The following is a 26,742-nucleotide window of genomic DNA, read 5'->3' as shown; positions in this document are numbered from 1 at the left end:
TTGAGAGATTCATGAGAATGTAAGCCGAGAGAGAGAGAGTTCCAGGATTGTTTTTAAAAGAATCAATGAAGATATGCTGCTCTCACCCGCTTCTTGTATTATTAAATGTTCGAAATTGTGTGTTTGGTCACTTTCATTGGTTGATACCTTTCTTTAGTTTCAATTTAATATTTTAGAATGCCATTAAGAATGTTTCGACTCTTTATATTCGGTTCGAAATCAAAAGAAAGTTGACTATTTTGCTTTGTATATTTTGATATAGTGTTTTGTTGGAATTAGTCTTTCACTCTGCCATATAATTATTGAACTTGAATTTAATATATTCACAAGTTGTCACCTAGTAATAATCATTCTTTTTAAGTAGTTAATAATAATAGATGTATGTATGTATAAGCTGATTAGAAACATTTGAATTCCGGTTATAATTTCTTTTGATTTTTTTCAAAGTAGATGATAATCATCGCGCACAGTTCTTATAATTATGTTTGTTTAAGAAATGATTTTAACATTTTGCAACACTAGAAACTTTATCGATTATAAATGTTTGTTTAATATATATTAACCAACTCGGTCTAAAAATCATCTAATTAGAACAACAAAATAAATTACTTATTTCACTAGTTCAAATAATATCTGAATCCGAAACGGTAATATCCGAACCCGAATGGATATCCGAAGATAACCTAACATAAGAATACTTAACTCTATATTTCTAGTTTATTTATCTCATTTTATCCAAAATATTTATATTAATGATTCTTATTGCTCAAAATTAGTTAATATATATATAATTATGGACAAAATCATTTGCTACTCACTTAAAATACATATCAAGTTCATGTTTCTTCCATTAACAAAAGTTTCATCTAAAATTTAAAAACAACAACTAAATTAGTGTCTTTCTATTTTTAAAGTTTTATCTCCAAACCTATTAATAGTTTAATTTTTTAAAAATTAAAAAAAACAGTTAAGTTAAAATATATTTTAAATACAAAAAACTTAAATAATGAATAATTTCTTTATTTTTTCTTCCGACCCAAAATATTAGAACCCGAACATAAAATACCCAAACCCGACTCGAAGTGTAGAAATACCCGAACGGGTTTATACCTTTATACTGAAATATCTGATACAAACCCGAACGTGTATCCGAATGCCTACCCCGATGATATATGATCATTTGTATCTTGCTTGAACAAAAAAAAAAGTTAAACCATTGATCACAAAATTTTTAATGTGAGACTTTTACCATTTTTAGTAATTTATAGTCGTTTTTAAAAATTTTAAATATAACATATAAGAAAAAATCTAATTGTTTTATTATATGGTTAATATGATTGTTTAATTTCTTTTAGTAGTATAAAATTAAACAAAAAAGAGAGAGGTTGGAATTTTTTTTTATCAAATACGTATTATTCATCACTACAAGAAATCAATTAAATAGCTACCGATTTATTCATCGCTAGAGAAGATAATCTGTAGCTAAACCACAGCACGCGACAGATGGCTACGGACTGAAACCGTGGCGTCAGCGTCCACGCTAACTCCAATCCGTCGCTATGCCGTAGCTCACTCGCGACGGATGAGCGAGAGTACGAGCTGTAGCTATTAGCTACAACATGGCTACTAAGTTTTCTGTTGCAAATTAGCAACAGTTTTAGCAATAGATTAAGTATAGCTATGTAGCTACAGAGCTTAGCAACAACTTTTCCTAAGCAGAGTTATCGCCAGTGAAGCTACGAATTAGGTTACAGAAGTTTTGTATCTAAAAATTTGGATTCAGATTAGCTACGGCAAATTTGGTTACAAAATGTTTTGTATTTAAAAGCTATAAAATCATAAATATAAAACTGAAATTCTTGGAACATAATGGAAACATAACATTCATTACTAGTAGAAAACATAATATGAAACAGATGTGAAATCCAATGACATAACAAAGTTCAAACTAAACACAAAAGATTATAATTATTATATCTTCAGTTTCTTCATAGAAAAAAAAATAGATAATAGAAAGTCAGCAACACCATCTAGATACTCTGCTCATTGGTGCTATGAATCAAAAGTGAAGAAGAACCTGTTGCAAAAGATTTTGGAAATGAAAATTGATATATTGAGAGAGGCTCTGTTAATTTGTAGGAGAGGAGAATAGATTGGGAGGGTATTTACTGGAGAAGAAGGGAGTGTTTAGGCGGAGAAGAAGATTTAGAAAGAAAATATTGTGGCTGAGATTTGGGAAAAGATTTATGGCGGAGATTCAAATTTTTGGTGAATATTTTGGCGGCCATCACGAAAATTTTGGTGTCCAGAAATATATTTTTCAAGCGGCAATCACTCGTGATATAGAGTAAGTGGTGATTTATTCCCCCCCCACATTTATTTATTTGATTACATTATGACTCTACTTTATTAAATCCTATATACTCATTCTGATCAATTCTACCTAATAACATAATAATTTGAATTATTATGTTATTAGGTAGAATTGATCAGAATGAGTATATAGGATTTAATAAAGTAGAGTCATAATGTATTTAATATATGCGATGATAGATAGGGTTTAGGGTTTGGAGTTTAGATTTAGGGTTTAGAAAGTTACTCGTGTTAGATTGGAAAAGGAATTAGGCATATATGTATCATCCAAAAATAAAACTTCTATAAAGAACTTCTACAACGTTTTCAGAACTTTACTTACCAAAAGAAAATAAATATGAAATTTTGTTACTTATTATAACCATACCAAAGCGAAATCATTTTTTTTAGGAGATCTACTAAAGACATGCGTGCATACAACCATACGTTACGTTTTGGATCCTTGATAACTCAATAATTTGTCTTATGAATTACTTTTTCTTGTTACAAGGCTTAAACTAGTTTTGGAGTAAAAGAGTTAAAACATGTATTTGACAAAAGTGATGAAAGAAGAACCACTATTGACCTCATTACATAAAATGATCAATAACACAATTAATATACACTTAGAACTAGTTATGTACATCGAGCAATAATGTTCAAGGCAAACCTAACAAAAAGTGCTTGATAATTACTATGAGTGACTAAACAGTCTAGACTTAAACCAACAAATGCGTCTACTCTTTACTTTCACTACACTACTGTGTTTTAATTAGGCCTGAAACGGATCCGGATATAAAATTTAGGGTGCCCGGATCCGTGGATTTAATATCCGGATCCGAATCGTGGTTTCCGAATATCCGAATTTCTGATATTCGCCTCTTTATTCTATTACCGCGGATATCCGGATCCGTAAAAATAATAATAATTTTTTTAATACTATTTTTTTAAAATAATGCATAAATTAAATATTTATACAAGATTTATAAATATATATATATATATGCATATAATATTGTAAAAACAAAAATATTATATTATATAATTAATTTTTATATAATTATTATTATATAAAATATAATTATTAATGAAAATTTTAAAATAATGTGTTTTAAAAATACGGATCCGGATATCCAGACTTAAAAATTAAGATATCTGGATCCGGATTCGGTTGGACGGATCCAAGATTTTACTATCCGGATTCGGATCCGGACACCCCGGATATCTGATTTTCGAAGCGGATCTGAAGCGGATCTCGGATAATAAGTCTCACGCCTAGTTTTAATACATATGGATTAAAAATTATATTAAATCATATATTGTATTTGCATCGAAAACTAATCGATGATAATTTTTTTTATATATTCATATTTGTATATATATATATATATGAAATATTATAATTTTTGTTATATTGATTATTTATGCTGTATATAGTATTGTTGTCAAAACGACGGAATGGTGAGGATATAGACATTGTTGCTATATAGCAATAGAAACAATTGTAGCTAATGGTTGCTATATAGAACAATTATAGCAACCACCTATCCATAGCCAAAGCGTAGCTATTTAGCTATAAATCAGCAACAAAATCAATCTCTAACTATATAACTACGGATTGCTACAATTAGCTACAAATTTAGCTACAAAATTAAAATTATATGTTCTCTCGCTGTATCTGTAACTAATGAATTTGGCTACGGAAACTCTTTCGCCACTCTGTTACTATTTTGATGAATTTTTGTAGTGATAATCATTAATTGTCATATATATGTTAACTATATAAGGTAATTTTGTAGCTTTTATTTTAGGAAAAATAAATATTCTTTTGTACACTATTAATTAATTTGATAGTTAGTTTTAAAAAAAAATAATATATGTTTATACTGACCAGTATTTTTAAAACCGGACCGGCTAGCGAACCGATAATTTTTTGGGTCATGGGTCATTGTGGTTTGACCAGGTCTAAACCGGGTTCGATCGGGTTTACTTAGATTAAACTAAATTTAATGATATTTTATAAATAATATGCATATTCTTAAAAAAAAGATCATATCAAATAAAATGTAAATAGCCATAATGTGTAGAAAAACTTAAAAATAACAATTAAAATCTAAAATCAATATGAAAGGCACATTTATACTTTATTCGCAGATTTTATCACTCTAAATCTTCATCATCTTTTAAAAAAATGATATACACATTAGGTAAAATTTATATTTTGAAATACAAATTTCACAAACGTAAATGTTTCAATTATTTAAATATTCAAAACAAGTGATCATGAAATAAAATTAAAACAAAGTGAGAAGTAGACAAAAATATATATTGACGTGAATATTAAACTTTGTGAATCTTATAATTTATGAGTTGTAGAAACGACAAAAGAAAATGACGAGAGATAATATTTTATTAATATTTAATAAATCTTATTTTTATTTTAAGAGGAAGAAAAGTTAATTGTTTCATTAACAAAATTTTGGCTTATATACGAACCGGAGTTTGGCCAGTTTATTGGGTCGCCGGTTCCCGGGTTTATACGGTTCGTTAGGGATTTTTAACTGGTTCGATTTTAGTTGGGTTTTAACACTAACCCAACCCGAATTATTTTCGGTTCATGGTTCAATCCGGTCTGACCGTCGGTTCAGTCCGGGTTTAAAACACTGATATTGACCAACTTATTTTTCATACAATTCTAAGAATCATTATCGTGATGACACATGGCTACAAAAACATGTTGTAATGCTCCATGATTAATATATAGGAGATGTTTTGGTTTATGATAATAATATCTTAAAATAACGGATTACATTGTTGTAATTTTGAAAAGACCACCATACATTGGATTTTTGGTTTAACACATGATTTGAGTAGAAATGTTAGGTTTTAGATGTATTCTTCCCGGTTGGGTAAGCAATTCGGATATAATATCGGTTTGGTTTGGATAGGAAGCCTGAACCGGGCGACAGGGTAAGCAAAAATCCAAGGGCCCAGATTGAATAGTTTGGATCATCGGTAATGCGGGTGGAATGTCAGAAAAAAGGAAATACAATTAGACGTGAAGATACATAGTGACGAATATATCCTTCCTTGACGCCGCTCCCAGCTAGAGAGAAAGAATCAATCCCCAGAGGAAGATGATCCTCTTCAACCTTCCTTCTTCTTGTTCCCTTTGATAAAAAAACATTATTGCACATAAGATCGAACGAGAATAGAATTGAAATCTCCTCCTCTTTGATTTCCTCCTAGAAGATTCCGAACTTGGTACTTGCTTCTCTATCGATTCGTCGATTAAACGATATCTGTTTGAATCTATTGAAATTTCATCGGCGAGCTAAATGTGATTATTTTCCTCGTAAATCTTGATTAGCTATTGTAGTTTATGAATCATCGAAATGTTCTGTTGAAGGTGGAATGATTTTGTTATGAATAATCGGAATGTTCTATGGACGTGCTTTAGCGATTTAGCTTCGTTTAAAAAGATTTTGTTTGAATCAGTTTAGAAGCAAAACATTTTGTTTTCGTTTTTGACTTTTTTTTGCTATTACTTTGGATTGTTAAAGACTCATCATATACTTTTGCTTGGCACTTTTTTTTTAGATGGAGCATGAACAAGATGACCCTGGGGTTGATTTGCCACTTGATGATTCATTGGAAAGTGAGCCTATATGTGATGATCCAACTGTGGATAGCAACAGCAATCGTATAGTTAAGGCTGATGATTCAGGAAGCAACGAGCATCCCAACATTTATAGACACGATATTGTCAGAAACAACAAGACAGGTAGTATTGGGGTTGTGAGCGAAGTTGCTGGTGATTCTGACTCTGAAAGTGATATTAGCGATGAGCAAAATGATGGTAGTGATGATGATGATGAGGACGATGATGATGATGATGATGCGGCTGAAGAGGAAGGGAAAAAGGCCAACGAGGACAATGTTGGGCGTGGAGAGAAAAAAGCCGGTGGGAACTACAAATGTGGTACTCTTGAGGGTGATCAGATTCGCGTTCTTTGGATGGACGACACCGAGCCAGTTCAGGATGTCAACAATGTAACAGTTGTAGATCGTGGTTTCTTACACGGAGACTATGTTGCTTCATCTTCTGACCCAACTGGGCAGGTGGGAGTAGTAGTGGATGTAGACATGTCGGTAGATTTATTGGCTCTGGATGGTTCTACCCACAAGGACATCTCGACAAAAGAATTGAAACGCGTCAGGGATTTTTGTGTTGGTGATTATGTGGTTCACGGCCCCTGGCTAGGTAGGATCGATGATGTGTTGGACAATGTGACTGTGTTGTTCGATGATGGATCCATGTGTAGAGTCCTACGTGCTGAACCCCTCCAACTCAAACCTGTTTCCCAGAGTAACCTTGAAGAAGACGCAAACTTTCCGTATTACCCAGGCCAGCGTGTCAAAGCAACCTCCTCGTCTGTTTTCAAGAGTTCCCGTTGGTTGTCTGGATTGTGGAAGCCCAATCGCTTAGAAGGTACTGTGACCAAAGTCACGGCTGGATCTATTTTTGTCTACTGGATTGCTTCAGCTGGCTTTGGGCCAGATTCTGCTGTCTCCCCACCTGAGGAGCAGAGTCCAAGTAACTTGACGTTGTTGTCATCTTTCACTCATGCTAACTGGCAAGTTGGTGACTGGGGCCTTCTTCCATCGGTGAATCAGTCTGCTACAATTCCCTTGCACAAGCATGTTTCTAAACTACGACTTTATGATTCTCAATCAAGAAAGGCAGACCGGGAACAGAATAAATCCGATTTAGAAGATGAAGCAAGCGTAAAAAGTGAGCCTGTTGGCATTACTGCTGAAGCTTTGCCAAAAGAAACTACTGTGTCTTCTACTTCTAAGGAGCCTGCGCATGAACCTTGGCCTCTCCACCGTAAGAAGATACGCAAACTCGTTATCAGAAAGGACAAAAGGGTTAAGAAAAAAGAGGAAAGCTTTGAACGAGCTCTATTGATAGTTAACAGCAGAACGCTTGTTGATGTAGCCTGGCAGGATGGTACAGTTGAATATAGACGGGAAGCAACAACATTGATTCCGATTGAGACCCCTGGCGATCAAGAATTTGTCCCTGAGCAGTATGTGGTGGAGAAGGCTTCGGATGAAGATGATAACACAACTGAACCTAAGCGTGTTGGGGTTGTTAAAAGTGTCAATGCAAAAGAACGTACTGCTTCTGTTAGATGGTTGAAGCCACGTCTAACGGCAGAAGAACCCCGTGAGTTTGACAAGGAAGAAATTGCAAGTGTTTATGAGCTAGAGGTTCATCCCGATTATGACTACTGCTATGGGGATATTGTTGTTCGATTATCGCCTGTTACAATGGCCTTACCAGCATCTTCTGAGGCAACAGAGCAAGACAATGGGCACCAAGATGCAGAATATCATCAAGAAGCTATAGTCCGTGATAAGGAACAAAATGATGTTGATATGAACCTTTCAGAGCTCTCATGGGTTGGAAATATTACTGGCCTTAAGGATGGTGATATTGAAGTAACATGGGCTGATGGAATGGTCTCAACGGTACGTCCACCTCAACTAATCTATTCACTTACAAACCCGTTGCTGGTCTGGCTTTTCCTCATTATATGATTCGGAACATGTGCAAATGTTTGAGTGCTTTACTACACTTGATGTTCTAGTTTAGAACTCTTTGTTCTTGTTTTTGCCTAGAAAAACGTTGATGCATAAGTTAGAGAGTTTATTACCTATCGGAAGGAATGATTTGGAGACTAGTATATAATATATGCAAATTAGCTCTTTTTTACGACTTACGAGACTCTCTGCCTCTGAGCGAGAATAAACTCTTCTATTTTTTATGGCACTTTTCCTGCAAACAAGGCTAAGTATTTATTAATTTTACTTTTCATTTTCTTTTGGTTTCTCCTAGGTTGGCCCTCAAGCAATTTATGTAGTTGGTCGGGACGATGATGAATCAATTGCTGCAGAAAGTGAAGCAAGTGATGCTGCTAGTTGGGAAACTGTAGACGATGACGACAAGGGAGGTGCTCCTGAAGAGGTTTGTTTTGTTAAGAAAACGTTACTGGTTCTTTTGCCTAACCCAGAACATTATGTTGCACAATCATTTTCTACGAATTAATGAGACTCGTTGATTTACAGGATCTTGGAAGGGGTAGTTTTCTTGAGGAAAACTCCGATGCAGAAAACAATGGTGAGAATGATTCTGGGAGGAATGGTGCCCTGGCTCTCCCACTAGCTGCAGTTGAATTCATGACTCGAATGGCTAGTGGAATCTTTTCGCGTGGACAGAAAACTGAAGATTCTTCCAGTTCTAGTCTCACAGATGACAATGGATATAAGCAGGCTGAAGTGACCAACTCTTCCCAGGAGAGGGGTTCTTTCCTTGATGATCATAGTCCTACAAATTTCAGTGCCACTGATAACTGTGATTCAGAGGGCACAGTTTTAGAAAATGAAGCAGTGGAAAGATCAGAGGGTGAAAAATCTGAAGAGCCAATACCTTCTGAAAGTGATAGTTGCAGTTTCAAACGCTTTGATATATCACAAGATCCTCTGGACCACCATTATCTTGGCTCAGATGAGCAGGTAGGTCAAGTACTTTACACTTCAGATGATTCCCGTAGAAAACGGTTTCTTCACGTTACAGTTGATATTTGAGACTTGAGTTTGAATATTAAAGTGTCGTATCAAACTTGCAGAAAACAAAGGAAAGACGGTGGTTCAAAAAGGTTGATCAAGACTGGAAAATACTTCAGAACAATCTTCCAGGTAAGATTGTGTAGATTTTGCAGTTAAATCATTCACCAGTGTTTCATGATTGGTAACTTCTTATCGGAAAGAATTCATTTACCTTTGACAGATGGAATCTTTGTTCGAGTTTACGAAGATAGAATGGATCTCTTAAGAGCGGTTATAGCTGGGGCTTATGGAACACCATACCAAGATGGTCTCTTCTTTTTTGATTTTCACCTTCCATCCGACTACCCTAGTGTGCCACCGGTAAGAGTTTCTAGTTTCTATTATTGTTGTTAGGCACAACCTAAGTGAATCCATTTTAAAATTATGTTCTGTCTGCCTTTTCGTTCTGCAGTCGGCACATTACCATTCTGGTGGTTGGAGGTTGAACCCCAATCTGTATGAGGAAGGCAAGGTCTGTCTTAGCCTTCTTAATACGTGGACAGGCAGAGGAAATGAAGTCTGGGATCCCAAATCATCTAGCATCCTTCAAGTCCTTGTTTCACTCCAGGGATTAGTGTTGAATTCAAAGCCTTATTTCAACGAAGCCGGGTATGATAAGCAGATAGGAACTGCAGAAGGAGAGAAAAACTCACTGGGGTATAACGAGAATGCCTTTCTGCTAAATTGTAAAACCATGATGTATCTTATGCGGAGACCACCAAAGGTAAGGGAGAAGAACTCTGCTTCTCTTTCTTTTACTCCATTACATTGATTTTTTTTGTATTTTTCCCTAACCTTCCTTTGCTTAACTTGTGTTGAAATCTGTAGGATTTTGAAGAACTCATCAAAGATCATTTCAGAGAACGCGGTTATTACATCTTGAAGGCATGTGACGCCTACATGAAAGGATATCTAATAGGTTCTCTCAGCAAAGATGCCTCGGTTATTGATGTAAGCTGCAGTGCTAATTCAAATTCGGTTGGTTTTAAGCTTATGTTGGCTAAGATTGCGCCAAAGCTATTCACAGCGCTGAGTGAGGTAGGCGCTGACTGCAATGAATTCAAGCATCTTCAGCAGCAGCAATAACACAAGCCTCAAAGGATATACACCAATTATATTGCCAATTAACCAAGTGAAGGTTTGTGGCTTCTTTATTATTACAAGTTTTGAACTCAGATATGTCTGAAATGTGCTTGTCAGAGTTTTTTTTTAGTTATGCAAGAATTGCATGTTCCTGAGTTGTAACTCCATCTGCTCCAGCAATATTGACAAAGTTTTTTTTTGGCTGTTTTGGATTTTGCTTAAAAGTTTTAGGGGTGTACACTACAACACTTGTTTTGTCATATTGATAATTAACTTCAGACAGATTATTTCAAGTGAAGTTGTTTTGCTTTTATAGTATATGTTCCATGTGAATCTACCGCAGTCCTTTGGTTTATAGTATTGGTACAGGAATTTCTCTCGAACTGTCATTCCTTTTTTTATTATCTGATGAAATGGAAAAAGACCTTTGAAGTGTATTTGCGCAGATTTTAATGTTTCTTTCTCATGTAAAGAAACACATCTTGGTAGCTCAGGGAACATGTTCCTTATTGGTTTTGGTAATGGTTGATGTGTTGGTGGTGATGGTGAGCGCTCTGGTTCATCTGATGATCATGTAGTTGATGATGACCGCCGTGATGGTGGTGATCATCATAGTGTTGATAGTCAACTTCGTTCTTTTCGTTTTGCATGGAGCCAGTTGCCATCTGATCATCATGCCATCCTCTAGATGTGTTCCTGGTTATTTCCAGCAACGAGTTCCTCACATGTTCAGCTGGCACCATCTCGCTATCGTTTTTCTGTAAAATGAAGAAAAAAAAGAAGCATATAGATTTGGTCATTGTTTCTTCATTAAGCAGGTTCTTCAGATCATACCTCGACTTTAAAGACATTGGAGACAAGGCTGAGGAAACGAGTCGTGTTAGCATTTGTGACCTCAAGTCCCAGAGAATCAAGTGCCTCCATTAGCCTTGTGAAGCCTCCTGGTTTGTATTCACAAATCACTTTTACGAAAAACTCTCTTCCATCCAAGTGTGCCACGTCCACTTGCGGCTGAAACCCCTCACCCAAAACATAAAACCAAAATCATGAGCATGCGGTGTTGAGAGTTTAATATATATAGAAAGGTGAGAGTTTATGTTCTAATTAACCTCCATTTCTTGTCCTTTATCATTGCAGTTCTCAAGATCAACATCTTGTTTCATGTCAGGAAGATTCGAGTTACACGAAAGCCCCTGGTGAAACCCAGTGAGCACTGTCCCGTTCAGGCTCATCCCTCCTTGCTGCCTATTAGATCCATCCTCAGTCTCTGAATTCTCTTCAAGCTCATCTTGAAGCTCCTTTAATTCATTCTGCAACTCCTTAACGTAGTTGATCGCGTCACCAAGAATCGATGCCCTATCCAACTTCCATGCCACAAAAAAACTAGCTTCAGCCAAGAAAAAAAACAAGAAACAAACCTTATCGTTATTCTATGTACCTTAGTTATCCTGGGAACAAGCGACCTGAGAGCGTAAAGCCTATCGTTTAGCTTCTTCCTCCTCCGTCTCTCAGCATGCAGGTTCTTAGCTTGAGTATGTTTTCCTGTCTTTTTCTTCCTCTTTGGATCATCTTCATCATCAATCTGGTCGCTACAATCTGAACCAGTTGCGTTCTCATTCATTTCCTTATCGTTACCGACTTGCTGTTCGTTCACAAGCAAGCTAGCCTCGCCCATCACCGACATCCCCTCTTCTGCCACCGCGTTAAAAGGGTTCATGTTGTTACCATTCTCCGGGAGATCATACCCCAAGGTTTGATGATGGTGATCATAATCACTCTTCATCTTCAAGTGTTGTTGTGACTCGTAATCATTCATCTGAGGCAAGAAGTTGAGCCGGATTTGATCAGCTGAGATATCGTATGGCGATGGGAGATTCATCATCTCTTCTTCCTTTGAGGAACCCTTTTGATGGATGTCACCAGGTAACAACATCCCATACGGCTTGGACTCGACCTTATCCCCTGCCATCATGTTGATCGTTACGGTTTCATCCATCAACATGTTGCAATGCCCCATTACAAAGTCCACCACGTTCTGATCTTCAGCGACCTATACGTTATACACATCATCACAAACCAGGGCATTTTTTTGAACTTAAGAAACAACACTTGACACAACCAAGAGATGTTTATTACACATACATGTCTGGCTGCAAAGAGCTCCACTAATCCTCTCGGTATAGGAACCAAAACCCTAGTACATATTGTTTCCTGGATTTTAAAAATACTGATCTTTTTTAAAGAGTTCTTGTTCTTTGTAGATCAATCATGTACTGGTTATGCTTCAAACTAGAAAATTGGATAATACCTGCATAAAACCTGGTCCTGAGCTCTCAGTTAACCAACCGGTCTGGTTAGTCAGAAGAGTCTCCGCATATATCCTATAACACAAGTCCATTTTTTTTTTTTTTTGAACTTAACACAAGTCCATTTTCCCATCTCTAGATATATCATATGAAACAATATAGTCTTGTGTCGCATATATATGTTCATACCCGGAATCAAGAGAGATGGAAGAAGGAAGATGGGCAAGAAATTCACAAGATTTGGTTCGAGGATGATGGAACATAACATCTCTACAACCTCCGAAGCTAAACTCTTCTGTTCCAGCTTCCTCTATGAGTTGTGTCCCACCACAACAACATCCCATCCACTTCACAAACCTGTCTCCTCCCAAACCAGAAAGGAAACAATGTGACGAAAGAGATTCTTTAAAACTTTATTGCACTGAAGAACTAAATTAACCTTTGGTCCTCATTTAGGCTCCAAAGAACGCAATAGTCCCAAGCTCTTGCACCCACAAGAGGCCTTAATTTCTCCAACAGGTTTTGCATATTACTCTCCATTTCTCAAAATGATTACTACACAAAATAAGAAAAAATATTTTTTTTAATATATCACACCTATATATAAAGTCCCAAAACGGCAAAGATCCCTTCAAACTTCAAACAGTATTGTGCCAATATTTTTAATGGTTTTGTTTGTTTACAAAGGAGAAATTTGAGATGGCAAAAATAATAGAAAAGAAAAAAATGCATCTTTCACATGATTTTAAACTAAAGATAGAGCTACAGTATCATGAAAATATAAGCCAACAAGAAACTACACAAGATTCTTGAAAGAAAGATTCCTCAAAAATCTTGTGTCTGTTGAAACTTGACAAAGCAACAGCTCGGAAAAGAAGACAAGAGATTGCAAGAAGGAAGAAGAGAAATAGAAGCTAGCTACATTCATACAAGGTTTTGCTTTTCGTGTAAAATAACGTCACCAATAACTTTTTATATATGTGTGAAATATCTGTGTATAATTTTCTTTCTTTCTCTGTTAGGAGAGATTAATTGTGGCTTTGGTAGGTAAAGTGCAAGACATGCATGACGATCAAGTATACATGTATATACGAATATGAGATATAAAATAAATACATCAAAAATAGAATTGGAATGATGAAAAGCGAAGATTGCATGACAGAAGGTAACGTGCAAAACCCTAAAACTACCTTTGTTGAGAGGTTCTCTTCGTACCGTTTTGGTTATGCATTCTTCTTCTGGCGTCTCAACAACTATTTTTGCTTTTCTTCTTTGTTATTTTATTTATTTATTCGATTTAGTTTCTTTTTCTTTTGAGAGAAATTTCGATTTATTAAAAAGGTATCTAACAAAGCCAACATAGTTTAAGTTGTCATTGAATTTTTTTTAGTTTCAACGTAAATATGTTCTCATGTCTTGAAAGAAAACATTCACATAATTAGCATGTAGACTTATACTAGTTGAAAACAAAGTGAATAGCGTACATATTTTATTATATATGTAATGTTTAGTTTTAGTGGGAAAATATGGCTTAATTCGTCTCCTTTTCAATATACATAGACCCAATTGTCCACCTTTTATGAAGCTGAAATCCGATTACGTAACAACCCACTCCCATTGTCCGACGTAAGTTTCCGCATCTTGATAAGTATTCAAATGGGAAAATCGGATCTAGCGTTGCGGGTCTAACGGATCGAGTGGAACAAAAACGCATCAAGCGGATCTAACGGTACAAGAGTGGATCAAGTGGTTCTAGCGGTCCAAAATATATGTATGAATGGTGAAAGTAGAAATGGGCCGTACGACTTTGAACAAAGATGAGGCCCAACTGGTGTCGACGAGTTCAAACAAAGTGATATCGGAACCCGGAGATCACAGAAGAGGTTGAGATGAATCCGTGGTGAATCGACTATAAGAGTAAGACAAGGCCGAAAGGAGAAGGACACGTGAAAAACTCTAGAGAAAGCATACTACACACATCGACCTCGTTCGAGCTTGCGTTGACACTTTTCTTTTACCGATCTCACTTTATTGTATCTGATCTCATTCTTCATTGTATTCAATCTCATTTATTCAATAAAGTCAATTTTCGTCAACCAGAATCTGATTATATCGTTGTGCTCTAAAAATATTGTTTCCCACAACATTTTTCTTCCCTAGATTTAACATTCAATTACTACAAAATACTTAATGTAGATTTTAGGATCTACAAATAGTATAAAATGTTAGTTATGTATATAAATGAAAATACAAACATAAAATTTCAATATTAAATTGAATTTTTGAATCATTTTAATATCTTACGTATGAATTTCATTCTAAGTAAAATCATACATTTGTAGCTTTAGATAACCAAAATATTTTTAAAAATCAAAATATATATTATTTAAAAGCAAAATAAATAGTGACAACAGGAGAACCACCAAAAACACTCCAGTTGTGCTGAATAATCACTGTAGTTGGTGGTTCTGTATATTTATTCGCACATCTGAACTACAAGCGGTTCATCAACATTAATTAGATAGAACTGCTTATAACTAAATGATAATGGTGAATGGAGAAACAAGAGGCGTGCGTTACACTTAGGCGTTTCTTCCACCTTTGGCCCGCCTCCCATTCAATACCTAAGTCTCCCATCAACAATGAATGAGTTACATAGTTATATTGTCTGTAAAAGATATCGTGTTTAAATGGTTTACCAGTGATCTAAGAGCACTCTTAAAGAGAGATTCTCATCTAAAGTTATATATAAATATTAGTATTTAACTGCGGTTTTTAAAAATTACGGAAAACCTAACCAGAAATAACCTTCATTGGAGGGTGCTCTAATGCTTCTATAGTAAGTTTCGACTTTTGAAGTTAATTCGACGAATTAAAATACATTTTTCTGTGTAAATTTTATAAAATATCCATGAGTGTACACTAGTAGAATTTTTGGCTATAACAATGGAATGGGTACCAACAAATCATTGCTATTTAGGAATTAGTCACAAAATAGTCATGAAATTGTGACAAAATGAATAACATGATTATTTGTGTCAAAATTGTGGTTAGAAAAGCCACGGAATAGTCATCGGCAAACACTTTGCTACAAATAGACAGACTATAGCTACGATTTGTTGGTAACAAAGTAGTCATAGAATAAAACACGAATAAAATCATAGCTAATGGATAAAAATATATTTTTGCCATGATTTAGTCACAAATTGTTTTGTGACTTTTTATATAATAACCACGAGTTAGAAAAGCCACGGAATAGTCATCGACAAAATCGTAGGTACAAATAGATACACTATAGCTACAATTTGTTTGTGACAAAGTAGTCATAGAATAAAACACGACTAAAATCATATCTAATCGATAAAAAATATTTTTTTGTCATGATTTAGTCACAAATTTTTCGTGACTTTTTATATAATAACCACAAGTTAGAAAAACCACGGAATAGTCATCAACAAAAACGTAGCTACAAATAAACACATTATAGCTACAATTTGTTTGTGACAAGTCATAGAATAAAACACGACTAAAATCTAGCTAATCGATAAAATATTTTTTTGTCATGATTTAGTCACAACTGTTTCGTGAGTTTTTATTTAATAGCCACAAGTTTATTACAAATTTTTGTGACAAAGTAATAAAATTCTATTAAGTAATGTATACAAAGTTAAACAAAATTATATAAAAGTGAAAATACATAATTTATAGATACAATTTTAATTATCTTAAATAAAATTTTGTAAATAAAAATAGTTTCACGTTTTTATGTTTTTAAAATTGAAAATATATATTATATATAGCGGAGGAGAGGCATGGGCTTAGGGTGAGACAGTTTCCAGCATGAAAATTTCAAGCTAGTTTAGTTTTATAATAAATTGAAGATATGCCCATGTTGTTATGTTGTTATGTTGTTCTGTGCCTCCTATACTTTAAATATTTCACAAAATTTTAAGAGACTACAAAATTTCTAATTCATTAGTACGGTGTCATGACTATTTTTTTGGTATTTAATCTAGTGATTTTTATTTCTGCCCCCATCCAAATAATTTCTAGATCCCCACAGCCACTGAGGAGAACGTTTACAGGACAAGAGACATCAAGGTGGTGACTGCGAGTGGCGTCCACAGGGTCTTGGACTCTTGTTGATCCATGGATTTGCATGATTTTTTTTTGTTTTCTATTAATCACCGGCCATATATATCGACTTTTTATTTTATTTTCATAAATTATTGTCGCTTTTCTTAGTACAGAAAATAGATTTTTGTACACAAACTAAAAAAAATATTTAGTTTTTATATTTTATAAATAAAAACATCATTATGTATACACTTAACCACATTTTAATCAATAGAAAACTAGACTAGGGAATATAAAAAATCATATAGCGTATAAATTTGATAAATTTTGTATTAAAATTTTAAAACGATATTTATTTTAAATAAAAATTGTACTTTGTAATGACAACTAACAGTATAAAAGAGAGACAGTACATGTTTTCAGTAACCGATTATTTTAATAATTATTTTTGTTCAAAAATTTAATGCATGCAGGCACTCTAATTAATGTCGTAATAAGTTGATGGCATTTTAAAAATGTTGAAGTAAGTAGATCTATTTCTGCGTGTGATTTCCATTGAAATGAAAAGGAAAAAAATGTATGACTTTTTTTTTGAAAAAAGGCTTAAAAAAATGTATGACTATTACGAAATTGTTGTTACTTTGGACAGTTTGTGGGGTCAATAGCGAATCCATGATTATATTTTTATTAGAATCAATATATATATATTCTGTCCAAAATCAATATTATATATATTTGTGAAAATATTATAAATCAATTAATATAAAAGTAATTATAATATCAGAAAATAGTAAAACAGCATTGTATGCACAAATTTTACAAATCCATAGTATCTAACTTTGATAAAAATGAAAAATTCTGGCTAAAACTATTTTTTCTTTTTATCAAAACACTGATATCATTAGTTATTTGCTGGAAAGATATGGAATACTATATCGAGCAGAACAAAAAGATATCTCCATAAACAAAGCCAAAAATGCCAAAAAGGGAATCAAAATCCGAACAAGGACAACTTTATCAAATCAAACCACAGACCAATGGTTTCAGTGCGCTCTTCGTATTCAACGCCCTATTTTTCTCTTTTTAACATTTCACATCATTTTCTATCTCTTCCGCCTCATTTATTCACCATACACTTTAATATACACATCTACAATGATTTGTTTAAAAAAATTCAACGACATACCCCACAACTTTTAATTCATATTTTTGCTTTTTACAATTAACTTAAAAACTAAAATAACATAATTTTTAATAATATTTTTTTTTAACAGCAAAGCATTTACAGACTCATGTTGACTCTGTAAACCAGATCGGTAACTCTGCATCCATGTGAACGACAAAGGACAGTTGTTTCCTAGCACTGCGTGCTAAGCTATCCGCCCGAAAGTTCGCCGTCCGAGGTACATGGACGATGTCTGAGTTGAGGAAACTTCCTTTGAGAAGCTTGATGTCTTCCAGATAGCTTTCAAATGCTAGTCATTCTTCTGGTTCCGAAACCATCTTCACCAATTGAGAACAATCCGTTGCAAACGTTACCTGAAACTGTTTTAAATTCTTCATACATTCCATTGCTCAAATCAATGCCTCTACCTCCAATGAAGGGGTGAAAGATATGCCCTTACATTCCTTGACCCTAATAGACCATCAAACTCCGGTAAAGTACTATACCAGCCTTGCCCTGAAAATAAGTCCTTATCTTTCCATGAGCAATCTAGAAAGCACCATCGACCTGGTGTCCCTAGGGGAGGACTGATCTATAGCGAAAGCCCTCTCGTTGGGTCATTTCCCACATGTGATTTTACCCAAATTGATGATTCCAATTCAGCTAATTTAAGAGTGTCCCTCGGATCAATATTCAGATTACTAAAAACTTTGTTATTTCGGGCTTTCCAAATATACCATAAAATCCATGCAAACTGATGGTCATCCATCTTTGGTTGAACTCTCCAAAAAAGATGATCCATATTAGCAAATAATGAGCTGATACGAAAGATATTAGGAGGTGACGGAATCTTGGATAATGCTCACACTTGACGTGCTGGGGGACATTCAAAAAACACATGGTTTATTGATTCTTCCGGATCTCAGCATCGAGCACAACATATATCTCCTTGTATCCCTCTTGCCTTTAGATTTTTTATTACCGATATACATCCTGAGAGAAGTTGCCATAAGAAATGCTTTATTTTCGGGGGTCACCGCACTTTCCAACAGAAAGCTTTAAGTATATCCACTGTGGGGACATAAAAATCTGGCGGTTTTTCCCTATCAGGATAGACTCGTTCCACCTGATAACCTAATTGGACCGAATATTTCCCATTGTTAGTAAAATGCCATCCATTCCTATCCTCAATCTGATTCCTACTTAATGAAATACTTTCAATAATTTTTGCATCCTTGGGATCCACTAGAGCCCTGATTGCATGTAAATTCCATGAGCGAGATTCCGAATTAAAGAGGGAATCCACTGTGAGGTCCGGATAAATGTTGTGAAATTTTTTGTTTGCTGGTCTCGGGCAAGTGGCTGAGATCTAAGGATCATTCCATACAGAGATAGACGAATCTGTTCTCACCCTTTTAATTAGTCCTTTTCAAAATAGAGATCTAGCAGAAATAATACTCCTCCAGTCATATGACGGGAAATAAGAGCGAATCGGTTCCAGGGGTGAATGGATCCCAATTTTTAATAAAATTTATTTTGAATTATTATACTTAGTGAATTATTTTAATAATCTTTCATAATATTTATTTTGAATTATTTTTAATAATTTGGTTTACTTATTTTTATACATATTTTTAATAATTTAGTTTACTTATTTTTATAGATATAATTTTTAATAATATTTATTTTGAATTATTTTAATAATTTTTAATAATATTTATTTTAATAATTTTTAATAATATTTATTTTGATTATTTTTAATAACATAATTTCTAATGGTTTGGTGAAAAACCATAATTTGGTATATTTTGGGGCTGGTTGGAAGTTTGGTTTTGAAATTGATAATTGTTGGGATTTTGGAAGTTAAAAGGAAAATTAGAAAAGTTTTGGATGTTGAAAAGATTATTATTGAGATCCATTTAACAAAAAAAAAAATTAAAACACTCAGATAGTTGATTATAGTGAAAATGATGTTTTTTTTCGTATACAAACAAAATGAAAGTAGTCTCTATTTATAAATAAAAAAATCTTGAATTTTGATATAATTTTTATTTTTGTAAAAATAGTTTTATTATAAAATAAATGGGTATGAATTATTGGGTGAGAATAAAATAAAAAGAAATCTGCACAACTAATCAAAAGATAACATTTAAATTTTTTTAAAAAATGTGTCTGCCCGCGGGCTTGCAGACACGCGCCCAACAGTTTCAGCCACTCACGTTGCGACTGATAAAATAAAAGGAAATCTGCACAACCAATCAGAAGAAATCATTTAATATTAGAAAAAAAAAAAGTGTGTCTACCTGCACGCGTGCACTCACACGCCCAACAGTTTAAGCCACTCACATTGCGACACGTGGCTGTCCGGGGCCACAAAAAAAAATTTCAACAGCTGAAACTTTCCGACGCATGTTGAGTACACGTAAATTAACATAAAAATTCAACACCCTCACTGCATGCTATTCAACACCCTTACTCCATGTCAGCGAACTGAGAAGAAGATGGAACGTGCAGGACACGAACCTGTCCCATTGCAACCTTTTCTCGTACAAAATGTATATCAATCTCCACATACTTCGTTCTTTGATGTTTAACCGGGTTGGTTGATAGATAAACTGCGCTTACGTTGTCACAGTACACGAGTGTTGGAGTCGTAATTGGGCATCGAAGTTCCAGTAGGAGATTGCGTATGTAGCATGTTTCTGCCAGTACGTTTACAACTCCCTTGTACTCCGCCTCTTCACTGGAGCCCGAAACGGTTGGTTGACGTTTTGAAGACCAGGAGATGAGATTGTCTCCCAAGTAGACGCAGTAGCCGGAGGTGGACCGGCGGGTGTCAGGATAGCCGGCCCAATCGGCATCAGTGTATGCAGTTAGAGTATTTGAATTCGACTTGTATAGCTGAAGCCTGTCATCAAGTGTCCATTTGATGTAACGAAGCACTCGTTTTAGAGCGTTGAGATGAGGAAGACGAGGGTCGTGCATGTAGAGACATAGCTGGTGGACAGCATATTGGATGTCAGGACGTGTCAAGGTCAGATATTGTAAGGCGCCGGAAATGCTTCTGTACTCAGTTGGATTGTGAATACGATCACCATCGTCTTGTGAGAGCTTTGATTTGAGGTCCATCGGTGTTGAAAATGGTTTGCAGTGCTGCATTGACATACGGGATAGGATATCCTTAGCATAAGCAGACTGACTTAACATCATACCTTTGGTGTTTCTTTCGATCTTGATTCCAAGGAAATAACAGAGAGGCCTCTCATCAGACATCTCGAACTCTGTTTTGAGAAGAGTAGCGACTGTGTGTCTTAGCGCTGGTGATGAAGCGGTGAGAAGAATGTCATCTACGTATAGTAGTATGATAGCTTGTTCATGGCCTTTGCTGTAGACGAATAGTGAGTGATCGTTGTTACACTTGACAAACCCCAGGTTGGCAACATAATCAGAGAAGCGAGCATTCCAGGCGCGTGGCGCTTGCTTTAGGCCGTAGAGCGCCTTCTCGAGTTTACAGACATGGTTTGGAAGGGACTTGTCGATCATGCCCGGGGGCTGGTGCATATAAACCGGTTTGTCAAGCTTGCCATGGAGGAACGCGTTCTTGACATCGAGTTGAAGGACTTCCCAATCCCGTTGTAGAGCCAAGTGTAGAACGGACCGTATTATGACTGTTTGACGACAGTACTGAATGTTTCACCGTAGTCGAGACCAGCCTCTTGCGACTTGCCATTAGCTACCAACCTGGATTTGTGACGAGTAGGGTTGCCCTCTGCGTCAACTTTATGCTTATATAACCACATTAAGCGAATTATGTTAGTATCAGGTGGTCTAGGTACAAGCCTAAACGTCTCATTCTTAATAATTGCATCGTACTCAGAGGTCATAGAGGGTTTCCAGTTTGGATCAGAGAGAGCTTTTAAGTGGCTTGTAGGAATAGGAGAGATAGACGAGGAAAGCAAAGAAAGAACCTGTTTCTGTTTGCGTGTGCCGTCTCTGCTGCGAGTGGTCATAGGATGACGAGTTTGAGAAGGAGCAGGAGGGATGGACACCGATGAAATCTGTAAAGGAGGAGGAACGGAAGTGTTTGGTAAGGGGGGGCTGAACCATAGGACACTCTAGAATGGATTTGAATGAAGGTGAAGTTTCAGAGTGAGTGTCCAGGAAGTTGTAAACTTGTTTCTTCTCGGCAAGAGGTTGAGCTGATGGAAAGATTGTTTCGTCAAACACAACATGGCTTGTTTCGTCAAACACAACATGGCGAGAGATAATTATATTTCTCGTCTAGAGGTCTAAACAATGGTACCTTTATGATTTGCAGGGTGACCGAGAAACAAACAAGGAGAAGACCGTGCGGCTAGCTTGTGAAGATGAGAATGATTGATGTTGGGAAAGCACAAGCAGCCGAACGTTTTGAGGTGATCATAGGATGGCTTTTTGTTGAACAGAACAGTGTATGGCACTTTGTTGTTTATTGAGGTGGAAGGAAGAATGTTGAGAAGGTGAACTGAAGTGTGAAGAGCTCCCACTGCGGAGAAGAATCCTCCTGGTGCTGAGATCCTTAATTGTAAAACCAAAGGGGTCAAATTCAACAGAGTACCAATTGTCATTAGTAAACCGACGTACTGAGATAATATTTTTAATAATATGAGGAGCAACAAGAATGTTTTTCAGAGAAAGATCACGAGAATTTGAAGAAAAAAATGTTGAACCAGAACAAGTGATTGGAATTTGAGAACCGTTACTAACTATGACTTTCTTTTCGGTGCAATCATTAAGGACAGAGTTTAGCATACCTGAGGAGGAAGCCAAGTGTGCCGTAGCACCCGAATCCTTGTACCAATTTGCCGCACCAGGGTCGCCGATTGTCATGGTGTTGAAGGCATGAGCAAAGTCAGTTGTTGGCTGGAGAGTAGCATCGACAATGTGGGCCTGAGCTGGGCGTGTTGGCTGCGAGCCTAGTATACCACGCGCATGTTGCTGAGTCCATGGAGTTGGATACGGCGCCCACTGTGGCATATGACCCTGGAAGTACGAGAGAGGCCACTGCTGATTCTATTGTGGGTTCCAATTGTTGTTCCATGATCGTTGGTTGAAGCCACCGCGACCTCGTCATCGGTTCTGCTTCCGGTTACCTCGGTTAAACCTCTGCTGCTGCGGTTTCTCGGTGGAGACAGTGAGGACAGTTGAAGAAGAAGCGTTGTCTGTTGTAGCTGGCGCCTTTTGACATCGTTTGAGCCTCGTCTCTTCATTCAGCAGCATGGATTTTTCATCATCAAATGTGGGAAACGGTTCCTTGTGTTTGATAACGTTGGTGATGTTATCAAACTTCTCGTTTAAACCATTTAGTAGGTACATCACGAGAGTTCTATCTGGAACAGGAGCATCAAGGTTTGACAATAGATCTGAGATGGACTTGAGAGTTTGGCAGTAGTCGTGAACGGATCTGTCGCCAATCTCGGTGGTTCGGAGGTCGTGATCCAATTGGATCGCGCGAGCTTTCTTATTGATTCGAAACTGATTTTCGATGCGCACACATATGTCCCTTGCATTGCCGCCAGTCTTGAACGTGGAATGGAACAGAGGTTGCGTGAGCGTGCTGTATAGCCAAAGCTTGACGAGGCCATCTCGTTTGAACCAAGGAGTGTCGTTGACGTCCTCTGGAAGGCTTGTGCCGTCGAGGTGTCGGAGAACAACAAAGGCGAGGCAGTGTGTTAGGAATAACTCACGCCATGCATCATAATTATGATCATCAAACTGAAGGATCAAAAGAATATGGGTTTTGATATTGGTTACTCCAAAAGCCCTTTCCCTAGAAGGGTTGGCTTCCATGGTTGAAAGAGAGTAGAAACGGGATTTAGAGAGAAGAAGAATAGAGGGGAGAGAGAGGAGAAAGAAAAAGAAACGATGAGGAAGAAATGTCTCAGGAGCTTAGGCTCTGATACCATATAATAATTTGTATTCCTTGATTATCAATGTACATCATGAAGGCTAGATATATACAGACGGTAGTTCGACTGTTGCACAAATACAGGAACTCTAATCTAACAAACATATGAGATCCAAGAATATCGGAGATTCTTGTTGGCATATTCTATCACAGAAGACTAACATGACGTCCTCCCAACTCAAAGAACCAACAAAACAAGCAAAACCGAAATAAGAACAAATCAGCAACCACACTTACGAGTTAGAAAAGTGTTCATTTACAAAAAAAAAAGTTACAAAAATGTTATATGTATTTTACCAATTTAATCATTTAAGTGAATCATTTTGGTTAAAATAATAAATGAGATGAAAAGAGTGAAAAAGTATGTGATAATAAGTAAAACAAAAAAAAGGAAAAAAAATATGTATAGCTTGGTATTAATATATAATATAGAGAAAATCCACATTCACTTTTCCTAGAATTATAATATTTTGGCTATATCTGCTAAGTTTTCCATTAATGAATTTATTTTGAGTTGAAAGAAAAACAATTTTCACTGGAGTAAGATATCTCACACGTGCCCAATAAAGTAATAAAATTGGTTAAATAGTAGGGGTATGAACAGAAAGAAGCCGTCTCTGTACCCACTTTCTTCGTCTTCTGGAAAGCCCATTTCATTGATTGTAACGTCTGCATTTCTCATGCGCAATTAAATGAATAGTCTCAGTCAATCTCTTCGAATCTTCAACCCTTCTCTTTACAAAAGGTTTCGGTCAAATCACATTACCTCTTCTTATATAAGTTGTAAATTCGTACAACGATCAACGAAACTCTATTTCGATTCCATCTTCTCCGCTCAAGACCTTTCTTCACCACCACCGTTCCCTAGGTATCTTTTTATCTCTCTCAAGAAAGATCGGTGCTTTATTAGTATTACAAAGATCATTGCGGTCGGCCTGGACACATGTCTTAAATAATTGTCTGATTGGAGTTGTTGTTGTGGGGATCGCCTGATACAATATTATTAAGTTTCTTCAATGTTTATATGTATTAGAAAAAGTTTATCATCTTTTTTTTTTCCTGAAGATATAAGTGAAACCAGAAAGGGCATCCAGTGGAGTTGTTGTTGTATGAGTTGTAACCATTTTAATATTTGAATTTGAGGTCTAAAGTCTTGACCTTTTTGCATACCCTGCATTGACTTTTGTTCAACCCACCAACAAAAAAAGTTAAAAAAAAAAAGAGAATTTATTTGTTTGTTATTTTAGTTTGGTTCTTTTCTACAATTCATGTTGTTGACAAACTCCGTCTTATTGCAGTTCTTGCATCTGGTTTTGAATCTATACATTAAGATATGGATACCAATAGGAAAATTCACCCGGATTGCAAATACTCTGCAAACCCTTTCCATGAATGTGCTTCAGATTGTTTAGAGAAGATTTCTCAAGGCCGTGGAAAGAAGAATTCAAAAAAGCAAGGTACCTTTGTAACTTTCTCTCTTCTTAGGGACTTGATGATGAGTCCTTCATTGATTGATTCTTGAATTGTTTATTACAGCTGCGACGAACTTTAGCCTACCAGGGAGTTTAGGTAAGAAAAAGGTGGGATCACAGTCACCTTCACCTCTCAACACAAGGCCATATCAGAACGGTAACGTAAATTCGCCAAGGGTTTATCAGTCAAGACCTTCACCAGTAGCTGTGACGCAGAGGACAACAGTTCCAGAAACCAACATATCTTTCCCCCCTCTGTCGTCTGATGAAGTCTCTTCTAACCTCAACGGTCAACATGATTCTTTCAGCCATAAGCCAGAGAAGAAGCCCTCACATATGGTTCCTCTATCCCCAAACAACATGGTAACTTATCATAAAGTTTAGCCTTTTTAGATTTAATTATTTTCGAAATTTTTAATATTTATTTTTTATATATTTAATAAACAATTAAATAAAATTTTTAATATCAAACATATATGAGAGACCCATAGAGTCAGGTTACTAGGTCTGAATAGTAACATAGGATGAATCTTGCAAGTAGAGGGTGCCATCTTAACATGTTCTGTTCTGTTTTAATATTCTTGGTCAGGCTGATCGTAGCAAAACCGTATCACCAAGACCTCGAGAGCATGAACACAACGGTAAGAATGACGCAGTCAGTGAGATTAGTGAGTTCAACTTTGTAAGCCCTCCAAGGTCTTACGCCAATGATGATGAGAACGGAGTAGAGCTCGACCTTCAATCAGTAATGTCGGACTCTTGTGTTTCAGTTGGAAAGTACCGTGTGAACTCTAGTGTCTCCACAATCCTACAGTCAATCATAGACAAACACGGAGACATAGCTGCAAACTGCAAGCTAGAATCAGCATCGATGAGATCTAGATACCTAGAGTGCTTATGCTCATTGATGCAAGAGCTTGGGTCAACCCCGGTTACGCAGTTGACAGAACTAAAGGTGAAAGAGATGCTTGCGGTTATTAAGGACTTGGAGTCTGTGAATATGGATGTTGGCTGGCTAAGGGCCGTTCTTGAGGAGTTTTCTCGGTTTCAAGAAAATGCAGACTCGGAGAAAGAGAAACAAGTAGGATCCTTGAGGTCTAAGAAACGAGAACTGGAGATTCATGAAGCAGATTTGGGCAGGATGGAGGAGGAAGTAAGGGAGGGGAGGTTGAAGGTGGAGGAGATGAAGGCGGAGCTGGCTGAGCTTGAGACAGAGAGGCTGCGGATGGAAGAGATGGGATTTAAGGTTGATAAGTTTAAAGGGAGGTCGTTTCTTGATGAGCTTCTTTGATGTTAATAAGAGTAATTAACCTTAATAAGTGTAATGTTTCCTTAAAGTTTGTTAATGTTCTTTAATCCCCTATATATTAATCCTCGAGCATTACAACATATTTTCGTATCCACGAAGCTACATGTCGTCACGAGAATAATTCTTAGAATTGTTAGAAAAATAAGTTGGTCTATATAAACATATACTATGTTTTTTATTAAACCAACTATCAAATTAATTAGTAGTATACAAAAGAATATTTTTTCTTTCCTTAAACAAAAGTTACAGAATTAACTAATATGGTTAACATATATATATATGACAATTAAAAAGTATTAATAATACATATTTGATAACAATTTTTCTAACCTCTCTCTTTTTTGTTTAATTTTATA

The 26,742-nt window shown here is 36.0% G+C and overlaps 6 protein-coding genes across 7 annotated transcripts; 2 read left to right on the top strand and 4 right to left on the bottom strand.

Annotated features, from left to right (window-relative positions):
* Positions 1 to 5,404: 5,404 nt before the first annotated feature.
* Positions 5,405 to 10,423, top strand: LOC106335259 (probable ubiquitin-conjugating enzyme E2 23). Its single transcript, XM_013773735.1, has 8 exons — positions 5,405 to 5,616; positions 5,953 to 7,890; positions 8,258 to 8,386; positions 8,488 to 8,934; positions 9,048 to 9,117; positions 9,209 to 9,348; positions 9,440 to 9,751; positions 9,856 to 10,423. Exons 2-8 carry the CDS (start codon positions 5,953 to 5,955, stop codon positions 10,111 to 10,113), a joined length of 3,294 nt encoding a protein of 1,097 aa, XP_013629189.1. The 5' UTR covers positions 5,405 to 5,616; the 3' UTR covers positions 10,114 to 10,423.
* Positions 10,424 to 10,482: 59 nt separating this feature from the next.
* On the bottom strand, positions 10,483 to 13,457 carry LOC106335260 (transcription factor ABORTED MICROSPORES-like). Of its 2 annotated transcripts, none has more exons than XM_013773737.1 (9): positions 13,339 to 13,457; positions 12,856 to 12,971; positions 12,606 to 12,773; positions 12,419 to 12,491; positions 12,253 to 12,321; positions 11,549 to 12,160; positions 11,220 to 11,474; positions 10,945 to 11,121; positions 10,483 to 10,868 (listed from the first exon to the last, which is right to left on the bottom strand). In XM_013773737.1, exons 2-9 carry the CDS (start codon positions 12,954 to 12,956, stop codon positions 10,617 to 10,619), a joined length of 1,707 nt encoding a protein of 568 aa, XP_013629191.1. In that variant the 5' UTR covers positions 12,957 to 12,971; positions 13,339 to 13,457; the 3' UTR covers positions 10,483 to 10,616. The 2 variants fall into 2 exon arrangements, with proteins under 2 accessions (XP_013629191.1, XP_013629190.1); XM_013773736.1 differs by having other exon boundaries at positions 13,347 to 13,457.
* A 6,673-nt stretch (positions 13,458 to 20,130) lies between these two features.
* LOC106330436 (uncharacterized mitochondrial protein AtMg00810-like) lies at positions 20,131 to 21,201 on the bottom strand. The gene has a single exon (XM_013768902.1). It carries the CDS (start codon positions 21,199 to 21,201, stop codon positions 20,131 to 20,133), a length of 1,071 nt encoding a protein of 356 aa, XP_013624356.1.
* Positions 21,202 to 21,320: 119 nt separating this feature from the next.
* On the bottom strand, positions 21,321 to 21,668 carry LOC106330435 (uncharacterized mitochondrial protein AtMg00820-like). The gene has a single exon (XM_013768901.1). It carries the CDS (start codon positions 21,666 to 21,668, stop codon positions 21,321 to 21,323), a length of 348 nt encoding a protein of 115 aa, XP_013624355.1.
* Positions 21,669 to 22,767: 1,099 nt separating this feature from the next.
* Positions 22,768 to 23,487, bottom strand: LOC106330434. The gene has a single exon (XM_013768900.1). It carries the CDS (start codon positions 23,485 to 23,487, stop codon positions 22,768 to 22,770), a length of 720 nt encoding a protein of 239 aa, XP_013624354.1.
* A 737-nt stretch (positions 23,488 to 24,224) lies between these two features.
* LOC106329461 lies at positions 24,225 to 26,479 on the top strand. Its single transcript, XM_013768118.1, has 4 exons — positions 24,225 to 24,473; positions 24,904 to 25,062; positions 25,142 to 25,440; positions 25,667 to 26,479. Exons 2-4 carry the CDS (start codon positions 24,939 to 24,941, stop codon positions 26,366 to 26,368), a joined length of 1,125 nt encoding a protein of 374 aa, XP_013623572.1. The 5' UTR covers positions 24,225 to 24,473; positions 24,904 to 24,938; the 3' UTR covers positions 26,369 to 26,479.
* The last annotated feature ends 263 nt before the right edge of the window (positions 26,480 to 26,742 follow it).

The sequence above is a fragment of the Brassica oleracea genome, chromosome C3 (assembly GCF_000695525.1).
Source record: "Brassica oleracea var. oleracea cultivar TO1000 chromosome C3, BOL, whole genome shotgun sequence".
Lineage (NCBI taxonomy): Eukaryota > Viridiplantae > Streptophyta > Magnoliopsida > Brassicales > Brassicaceae > Brassica > Brassica oleracea.
This window is presented reverse-complemented; position numbering and strand designations above follow the sequence as displayed.

What these genes read in the sequence shown, in the direction of transcription:
- LOC106330436 (XM_013768902.1), bottom strand. Translation starts at nt 21,201, where the DNA reads ATGATCGACAAGTCCCTTCCAAACCATGTCTGTAAACTCGAGAAGGCG.
- LOC106329461 (XM_013768118.1), top strand. Translation starts at nt 24,939, where the DNA reads ATGGATACCAATAGGAAAATTCACCCGGATTGCAAATACTCTGCAAAC. An exon ending in GAAGAATTCAAAAAAGCAAG is followed by an intron (nt 25,063 to 25,141) that starts GTACCTTTGTAA and finishes TGTTTATTACAG; the next exon opens with CTGCGACGAACTTTAGCCTA. An exon ending in CTCTATCCCCAAACAACATG is followed by an intron (nt 25,441 to 25,666) that starts GTAACTTATCAT and finishes ATTCTTGGTCAG; the next exon opens with GCTGATCGTAGCAAAACCGT.
- LOC106335260 (XM_013773737.1), bottom strand. Translation starts at nt 12,956, where the DNA reads ATGGAGAGTAATATGCAAAACCTGTTGGAGAAATTAAGGCCTCTTGTG. An exon ending in AGCCTAAATGAGGACCAAAG is followed by an intron (nt 12,774 to 12,855) that starts GTTAATTTAGTT and finishes GGGAGGAGACAG; the next exon opens with GTTTGTGAAGTGGATGGGAT. An exon ending in AGCTCTTTGCAGCCAGACAT is followed by an intron (nt 12,161 to 12,252) that starts GTATGTGTAATA and finishes TATAACGTATAG; the next exon opens with GTCGCTGAAGATCAGAACGT.
- LOC106330435 (XM_013768901.1), bottom strand. Translation starts at nt 21,668, where the DNA reads ATGACCACTCGCAGCAGAGACGGCACACGCAAACAGAAACAGGTTCTT.
- LOC106335259 (XM_013773735.1), top strand. Translation starts at nt 5,953, where the DNA reads ATGGAGCATGAACAAGATGACCCTGGGGTTGATTTGCCACTTGATGAT. An exon ending in ACTACCCTAGTGTGCCACCG is followed by an intron (nt 9,349 to 9,439) that starts GTAAGAGTTTCT and finishes TTCGTTCTGCAG; the next exon opens with TCGGCACATTACCATTCTGG. An exon ending in TTATGCGGAGACCACCAAAG is followed by an intron (nt 9,752 to 9,855) that starts GTAAGGGAGAAG and finishes TGAAATCTGTAG; the next exon opens with GATTTTGAAGAACTCATCAA.
- LOC106330434 (XM_013768900.1), bottom strand. Translation starts at nt 23,487, where the DNA reads ATGGAAGCCAACCCTTCTAGGGAAAGGGCTTTTGGAGTAACCAATATC.